This window comes from Coloeus monedula (genome assembly GCF_965178545.1).
Source record: "Coloeus monedula genome assembly, chromosome: 2".
Classification (NCBI taxonomy): domain Eukaryota; kingdom Metazoa; phylum Chordata; class Aves; order Passeriformes; family Corvidae; genus Coloeus; species Coloeus monedula.
Window position 1 is genome coordinate 10,729,722 of NC_138782.1, and position 9,391 is coordinate 10,739,112.

General features: G+C 46.1%; 1 protein-coding gene across 1 annotated transcript; it reads left to right on the forward strand.

Moving 5' to 3' along the window:
* Positions 1 to 3,345: 3,345 nt before the first annotated feature.
* On the forward strand, positions 3,346 to 8,832 carry SERTAD2 (SERTA domain containing 2; the record flags this gene model as incomplete). Its single annotated transcript, XM_082300197.1, has 1 exon — positions 3,346 to 8,832. One exon carries the CDS (start codon positions 3,346 to 3,348, stop codon positions 4,288 to 4,290), a length of 945 nt encoding a protein of 314 aa, XP_082156323.1. The 3' UTR covers positions 4,291 to 8,832.
* Between the last annotated feature and the right edge of the window lie 559 nt (positions 8,833 to 9,391).

Here is a 9,391-nt window from a genome sequence, read left to right on the forward strand (position 1 = left end):
AAGAGGTGAAAATGCAGCAGAATACAACTGGCTGAGGTTGCTGCTCAGCCAAAATAGATGCATGAAAGACCCTCCATGAACATGACCCTTTCTGCCTGTCCAGTGCAGCATTTGGGTGGGTGGGTGTTGTCTGGCTGCCCCTGTCACAGCTCTATGACTTGGTTGGACAGCTCTCTTTTGACACCTGGAATGGTGTGGGTTTATCTCATTTTGTACTGCTTTGGTCAAACTGATCTTTTAAGTTTGGCATTTTCACTTTCCCAGCAGGAGCTTTGCTTGGAAAGGTTAGGAAGAAAGTTTTTGAGATGAACAGAACTGATTCAAATCAAGTGCTGGTATTGTACAGTGTCCTTTTTTTTAAAATGTTATTCAGTATCTTAAGACGTACAACACTGATCTCTTTAAAGCTGGCATGAAATTGGGTGATTGAAGGAGGGAATAGATGACTTGAACTGTAAAGAACAAGCAGGCAGCATTGTCTTAAGCTTTGGTGGTCAGAAACTATGAAATTCCTTTATGGAGAACCAGAGAAAGACTTGCAAGCCCCCAAGCATGTCTGGTTTTACCAACTCTATCAGTTGGTCTAAAAAGGTATCACCTCCTTGCTTCACTTGCATGAATAAAGTGATTTATGGAAACTGGAGGAAAACATTCTTTATGATTCCCATTTGCATGCCAGAGGAGAAGGAGATAAAATAAAACTTTATAAAGCTGAGAGTCTAGCGGTGCTCGTTTGAGCCTCCTCCCTGGTGGAATAAAACCCCCATGCTTAGGCTGACATCCTGCTTTGGTGCTTTAGGGGTTAAACCCTCTTCAGAGAGTGTGAGTGAGGAAAAAGGAAACTGAAAGTTGTGCTGAAAAGCTAGTAGGTGAGACTGGGAGTTGCCTGATCTATTTTATCTTTTAAAAGGGCAAGCTCTGAATCAAGCTACATGAAGATGGAGTGAGATGCGAAAGCTTGACAGTCACATATACAGGAAACCTTGAATCATCTCTGAGCTTCCTGGAAAATGACGTAGTGAGGTTATTGTAGTATTTACTTAGTGATGATCCCATAGTTCTTTCTGATCAGCTTTAAAAATGTGCTCGCTACCAGCACCTCAATCTTGGGTGGAAATGGGCTCGATTGGGTTTGTTCGAAATGCTTGGCAGCATCACCTGGCAATAATGAATAACTGAGCACAGGGAATGGAGCCTGGGCTGTTTTCTTTATCATGGGGGAAAAGGTTTGCTTTGTGCAGTGAATGTTTTTATACATTCCTGGCAGAGGCTGACAAACTTCACTCTTCTAGTCCCCAAGCCATTTAAAAATGTCTTCTTTAAATAGAGCATTGTGGAAGGAGCCACTGGTATGTCTTTAGGACAGAGTCTGTCTTTTTTCAGGGGGAGGAGATAGCAGGAAGGGATGGAAGACTGCTAAGTCTCCTCCTAACCCCTCGCTGCTTTAAAAACATGCTGGAATTGGGCAGGGTTTTTAGTTCTTGCTAGCCCGATCCTCCCTTTCTTGCTCTTATCTGTCTGAAGTGAAAGGAAATGTGTCTACCGTGAACATTGGAACAGCAAAGCCCCCCTGCTCGCACCCCAAACCCATGTGCACAGCTCAGGAGTAGTCCATGGAAGTGACACTAGGGAGCAGAGAAAAACCAGACTTTGGCAGCAGTGCTAAATTTCAGAGGTCTTGTTCACCCAAGATTCCAGGCGCGGGAATCGCTGGTAGCTGGCCAAGGAGCTTGGATGGCAGCCTACCTGTTCCTCAGCTCTGCTTAGCCTGCTCCCTCCCCCCGCCTTTCTTTTTTTAATTGCATAATATGCTAGAAAATTATCTGGATTTGGGACTTACTTTTAACCAGAAGTGGCTCACTTCACCCAATCTGGTTTTGGATTTACCACGCAGCAAATGCTTTCTAGAAGCTCTTCTAGCACTGAAACCCTGACTTTTTTTGCCCCCTCTTCTGCTTTCCAAGGGGCTCTTTGCTCTTAAATATTTGTCGGTCATTTTTTGGGGATGTTTAACTATGTTGTCTGTCTGCAGAACTGGTGTGCGACCATCAGACTGTGTTAGACCTGCCTAGTGCAGTCATATTGCAGGCACTAATCCCACTGGGAAGATTGGGAATTGTACTTAAATAAAGAAGGCAGATTTTGTCTCCCACATGATAGCTGCATAATATGAGAAGGGTCAGGTCTGGGGTAAAAATCTGTACAGCTGTTGCAACTTCTTTCTGGATAGCTGTGGCTAGAAAGCCTCTTCCACTTTTTTTTTCTTTTCCTTTAAACAAGGAAGAATTCTTCATGCCAGAAGAATTTGTTGAACAGAGGGAGGGATGCAGGAATGATCAGGGAGCTGCTTGTGATGCTATTAAAAGAGTGAGTGGGTTAGAGCTCCAGCACCTCACCACTCTACCTGGGAAAATGAGAGAGCATAACATTAGGTCGTGCTACTGTCACAGCACAGCGATTCCTTCATTCCTCTGCATTTGGGGGGATCTTTGTGTCACAAAAATAATGGTGACAAAATGAAGTTACGACTGTGCTGTGTAGAGGAGCATTTCCAGGCGCTCTGAAACATCCTGGAAGAGATGGCACTGGGGATTGAACTGCCCTACTTAATCTTAGCTCAGAAATTATCTATAATGCAGGGCAAGTTTGGTAAAATCCCCTTTGTTTCCTTCAAAATCTGCCCTCTGACCAGCAGCAGAGTGTAGTGCAGAGAGTGGTCTTGGGGATTAGACTAAAAGACTTGACAGATCTTCTTCATCTGTAATTTATCTAATTCTGAGTGTAATAATTGCATTTCCTGCTCTGGTAGTTCAGTCCTTAGGCAATCACTAAATAAACCTGTATATGTATATCCTGGTGTACCAAAGTACTGGATCTCCCAACCTCACTGGGGAAGTTTCTCTCAACACACAATTGCTTGAGCCTTGCTTCCCTTCCCCTGTGAACACACTTTTGAATAGAAGAGGAAATTCATTCAGAGAACCTTGGTGCTTTACATTTGTATTCCCAGGCATAGCACTGCCTCAGTCAGGGAATGTAAGGAAATGTTCAGTACAGTGCCTGTGGCTTGTGCACCTATGGACAGGTGTTTGCTTAACGTAAGGAAGAGGAAATCTGCTGCCAAGCATGCAAGATCTCGAGTATTATAGATGCTGTTTGAATTCCTGCTTGGAATTTACCAGCACAGCCACGCCCGAACATGGATGGACCAGAGCCCTGGTATTAAGGTGGATGTTGCTTGCTAGTCCCGCTGCTGTGGGCCAAGACCAAGTTATTGATGGGGACAGATGTGCACTTGCTTTACTTGCTTTACTTCATCAGTCTCCTCTCTTCCCTTGCAGATATATGTTGGGGAAAGGAGGAAAGCGGAAGTTTGACGAGCATGAAGATGGGTTGGAAGGCAAAGTGGTGTCTCCCACTGACGGTCCCTCTAAGGTGTCTTACACCTTACAGCGTCAGACTATCTTCAACATTTCCCTTATGAAACTTTATAACCACAGGCCATTAACCGAGCCAAGCTTGCAAAAGACAGTTTTAATTAACAACATGTTGAGGCGAATCCAGGAAGAACTCAAACAAGAAGGCAGCTTGAGGCCCATGTTTGTGGCCGCTTCGCAGCCTGCCGACCCTCTCAGCGACAACTTCCGCGAGGCGCAGCCGGCGTTCAGCCACCTGGCCTCGCCGCCCCTGCTCCCCGCCGACTTCGTAAGCACTATGCCCCTGGAGTCCTGCCTCACCCCAGCCTCTTTGCTCGAGGACGACACTTTTTGCACTTCCCCGGCTGTCCAGCACGATGGTCCGACAAAGCCACCACCTCCTGCTCTCCAACCAGTAAAGGACAGCTTCTCCTCAGCCTTGGACGAAATCGAGGAGCTTTGTCCAGCACCTACCTCCGCAGAGGCAGTAGCAGCCGAATCAGCAGCCGACGACTCTAAAGCCCAGCCCAGCGAGTCCAACATTCACAAGCCCGAGGGCCTCCCGGAGAGCAGAACGGCTGAATCCAAACTCATGGACCCCCTGCCTGGCAACTTTGAGATAACAGCTTCCACAGGTTTCCTCACAGACTTGACCCTGGATGACATTCTGTTCGCTGACATTGATACGTCCATGTATGATTTTGACCCCTGCACGTCTGCCACGGGGGCTGCCTCAAAAATGGCTCCTGTCTCAGCAGATGAGCTCCTAAAAACTCTTGCTCCGTACAGCAGTCAACCAGTAACTCCAAATCAGCCTTTCAAAATGGATCTCACAGAACTGGATCACATCATGGAGGTGCTTGTTGGGTCTTAAAATAGTAGAAAATATAGCAACTTTTTTTTCTGTTAGGTTTTTTTTGGTTGGTTTTTTTTTTTTAATTTTAAGTACCAGTATATACACTTGGTAGTATTTCCATAGTCCCTCCCAGCCCCGATTCACAGCACTGTGCATGCATCCTTGCTTGCCTTTTTTGAAAAGAAAAGGATCACACTAGTTTTTGCTTCGAGCAGAGTTGGAGTGCCTTCATCCATGTATGACCACTTCTAATGTATTTTTTTTAAAGTGGTTCCTCAAGGAAGACCGAATATCCTGGTATAGGAAAGAATATGTATTGTAGACAATGTTATGTTATTACAAAAAAAAAAAGAAAAAAAAGGAAAAAAAAAAAAGGTAAAAGCTAAGCACAAGGATTATGTTGGGGAAAGCTGTAAATTGCATGTGCATACTTGTCTATTTTTTCTATAAGTTTTATTGCAAGAGGTAAAAAATTTTATTATTTAGATAATCTCAATACCATTTTAGCCCTGTATAGGTTGACTTTAGCAATTCAGCCTTTTGGAGGCATTAACCTGCTCCTCTTTAAGTGTTGCATTTACATGGCTGTTTAGAAACTGCTGCCCAAATTTATTTTATATTTTTGTACAGATTCTGCAGTTTATGATATTGTTTTTTCTAAAAACAAATGCTGTTTATACACACAAAAAAATAGCTATTTTGATAGGATTTGCTCACATAGTTCCTGCATAATTCAGATGTACAAGAACCACTTGTACTTTTATACAGAGTTGTAATGTTTTATATGTGTATGGTGCAAAGAGAAAATTGGATCAAATAAGCCTGCAGTCGGTTTCCCTGAATGCAAACAAAAAAAAAAAGTGCTTTAAGAAAGGGCTGGGAGCTGCTTCTGTCGGAGTTTCACAAGTGTTTGCTCCCTGCTGTACCCACTGCGCACTACTGTGATTCCTGAAACTTAGAGCCATGTCCTTTTCCAACACGTATGTGAAGCAGTTGGCAGGAAACAGTTGTGGAACTTCCCCCCCAGAGGTCCTGAGCGCTGCCGTGGCCGCAGCTCCCACCCCAGGGCCGGGTGCTGTCCCCAGGCCCGCATCCCGCCTGACGTGGAGCCTTAACCCGGCGGAGATCGGCACCTCCTCACCCGGAGCTCCTGGGAATGGTGCGAGGGGGAGCGACTGTGCCCAGAGCCCACCGAGAGCCTCCCGTGGCACCTCCCTGACTGACGGGCGCGGGCAGAGAGTGGGGCTGGGAGCGTCTGCTCGCCCTTTCTTGGAGCATTTCTCCTTCCCTCTCCCACCTCACTGTGCTAAGTGCTGAAAAAGGCAACTTCAGTATTACTGCAGTGAAGCTCATCTCGTACCTGCACTGGATGGACTCGCTTGAATATCCATTGCTGTCGAAACTGGAGCCAGTCGTGTGACATCACTTGGCATCTCGTATAGAGTTGGGTTCTTGTATCAACTGTGTTACCTGCTTTACACTTTATAGACCCGTTTTACAAGGAGTATACAGACACAGCTTTCTATGCATGGTCCCCTCCCCCGTGACACCTGAGAAGTCTTCTTACTGCACCAATAGCTTTTTTTTTTTTCCTAAGTTCATTGTGGTGTACATTTAATTTAAAAAGAAAAAAATGTTTGCAATGTATCATGCCTATTGCTGAAGTTGCTGTGGCATTTTAGTTTTCCAATGGTACTTTAGTTGTCGAGTGCCGGTTACAACCTATATTGTTGACATGCCTATGGCTTCTTTAGGAATAACTTTTATATTTATTTAAGAAATTTTAAATTATGTTTTATGTCATTTGGCAATATTCAGTCAGTTCTGCTCCCTTCTTGTCATGGATGAAATTGGGTCTTGCCTGCCTTTTAAGGAGGCGGCTTTTTATAAATTGGCACTTTAAAACAGGCCATATATATTTATTAGTATATAGATAGATGTAACATAGATATGCACACAGACACAGGATGAGAGCAAATACATTTTTGCAATGAAGGAACTCCTAATCGAAATGAAATGCATCATGTACAGCTGCAAAAGGCACTTCTGGCTCCCAATTCATCTGCCGGGGAGAGACAGGGCTGGAGGAGGAGGGGGGCACTGGCCCATGGGGGTGGGTTTGCTTTCCTCTTTTTCCCAAGCTGTGAAGCACTGGGATGCTGATGGATTTGCAGTCATTACACAGACTAAAGAGAAAGGAAGTTACTGCTTCAAACAGAAAACCATTGACCAAGTGTAGCTTTAGGGACCAGGAAAAGGGAGGGTGGGGAGGAGGGGGCAGCTCCAGCTCCCACCCAGCCCTTGTTCCACAGCAATCCTCGGCCCTTGCAGGAGAACCCACAGCCCTGCCTGACCCTGCACCTCAAGCACCTGGGAACACATCCTGCACGAACCTGTAACAGCACCAGGCTCACACGGGAACGTGGTAGGCACTTGCCCCTTACCATGGTCAAAAACTGATTTGCAGGACACTGGAGCTGCCTGTTTTTTGGGATTACTTATGTAATTACACAAATACCACCTGCTAGGCAAAAGCTCCCATCAGTGCCCCTTTTCAGAGACCGGTGCTGTTAAGTGGGGTCAATTGAAGCTTTTGTATCCAGAGAGCAGGAGCCAAGCTCTAAATCCACTTTGCCACTTGAGTGGTGGCCGTGGCTCCTTGGTGCTGAAGTGCATGTCCTGTGGCAGAATCCTTACAGGAATCCCATAGGACAAAACCATACTTGACTCATGGGACTCAGCAGAAGGTTGGGAAGGCTGGTGTCGGAAGGGCTGAGCTGTGGCTTTCCCCCTGCACAGTCACTGACTGTCTCTAGCTGGGCCTGTGCTGTGGTCCCAACAGCAGCCATGCATGGAATTTCTCTGAGACCTACACCAGGGATCGAGATTGACATTAACGTGCAATGAAGTGACAAGATGGGAGCAGAATAAGAGAGCTTTGGATTTGAAGTGATTTTTTTTTTCATAAATTATTTATTCTTTTTTTTTTCTTCTGTAAATATATTTATTTTATTGTGAAGCTAACAACATCTGGATTGTAACATGTACAGAATGTATGGTAGGAATGTATCCTCTTGTAGGAATGTAAATCTGTATGAAAAAGGGTATGGGAGCCAGATTCAGAAAGAATGAATTGAGTTCCAGTCAGGATATGCATGGATCACAGGATTATTTTTTCCCTACACTCTTTTTCTAATATGGGTCTGGTTGTTTGAAATATGCAAAAAAAGGTATGGAGGAGGGACAGGTTTATGTTCAAAATTAGTCCTAATCAGGCTCCTATCCCCACTGGCTTCTTGGCACGCTACTGGAATCTGCCACCGAAGGCAGGAGCAAATGCAATCATCTCCATCAAGCTGGCCTGGGAAAGGTTTAGAAAAGATTATTTTTTTCCTTGTTTTTAAACACCCATGGGAGGCCCAGCAGAAGCCCCTGGGGCTGGATGCCCATAGAAGGGGGCAGGATGTTCCCTCCGGCCCCAGGAGCTGTGCCAGAGCTGACACCACGTCCCTGCGCGGCGGTAGGGCTGGGCACAAGCTCCCGACCGCCCCGTGCAGCCCAAGCCCCCGGCTCTGTGTCCGAGCAGCCAGTCCTGGGCTCCACAGTCCCTCCGGAGTCCAGCGGGACCCCACAGCCCTGGGAGCGAAGGGAGGGGAACGTCCCTCAAAAGAGAGCGGCGTGGCAGCGCCGTCTGTCCGGGCACCCATCGGGCACCGCCTGCAGCCAGCTGGGACAGCGACACAGCGAGGCACCGTCCGAAGCCATCACTGTCGGGAGAGACTCGGACCTCGTGCAAGGTAATTCGGTTTTTCCTCAATGCTGTGTGGCAAGAGCCTGGGTTGTTTAAAACTGATAATTTTGAATCCAAAGTTTACACTTTATTATCATTAAATTGAGTAAATCGCAATGGGTCCTGTCTGACAAATGGTTTAATTCATTCTGGCATGGTTTGAACTTTTTGTTCTTGTTACAGGGTTTCTTTTGCTTTGGTTTTGTTCTTTTTTTTTCTGCCCCCACACCCAACCCCTCCCAGTCAGGTTTCGGTATCCTGCTTCTGTGCAAGTTGCTTTCAATATTCTATTAATTAATGAGACTGAACATTTTAAAATAAATTAGTTCTTTTTTAAGCACTTTTTTCTTTTTCTGAAAATAAGCCTAATGCAAGTTCTGGAACCTCTTTAAAAACACAAATTGCAGATAAAATCCCAACCTCAACTCCTATCTAGTTCTGAACGTATTCCATACTAGTGCCTGCAAAGGCCAAGATTCTGGAAAAGGTGTAAATAGTGTGACATGTTCAGTGCATGGTTGTTTGAACAGGGCTTGTTATTGTCAAAAAAAAAAAAAAAAAGAGAAAAAAAAGAAAAAAAAAAGAAAAAAGGCTGTATTTCCCCTTCCCCTCCCACAGACCTTAGAGCTGTGCCTTTTCTATGCAATATTACAGACATCTGAAACCAGATTACTGTATTCATATGTAGGTATGGGCTGTAATCAAAAAACAATTGGACAAATGTACATGGAAATGAGCAGTCTTACTTTTGTAGTTTTATATTATACAATAAACAATTAAAATAAATTCTGGCTTTGTTCTTTCCCTTCACGAAAGAGGGCAGTCGGGGGAAAACGACCCCATGAGGGCTGCAGGAGGGGGTGTGGTTCACCCGCGGGAGCTGGCAAGGGACAGGGGAGGGACAGCCCGGTCTGACCCCACTCCACCTGACAGAACAAGAGAAACCTCGCCTTGTGCGAGGCGTGTTCCTGCTGTGAGGCTTTTGTCCTCCCCAGCACAGAGAGGTGCCCGCGGTGGCCGTTCCTGGGCTGCGTGTGCCGAGGGATGTTCGGCTCTGCTCTGAGGGAGCTGCAGCTCTGAGCCGGCTGTGAGCGGCTTCCCAGGGAGCAGCCGGGCTGGCCCGGAGCGGGACCTGCCCGCTTCTAATACACGGAATGCGCTGTCCTTCGGGGCATTAAATCCCAGCAGGAAACACCTGATACCTTAATCCACCGTTTCATTTATCAGTGCCCTCTTCCCCTCCCCACTCCTCCAGGTGCCTGGTGTTTGCTTTCAGGGCCAGCCAGGAGGGAGATGTCGGCCCTGCCTTTAGCTGGAGCCCTTTGTGGC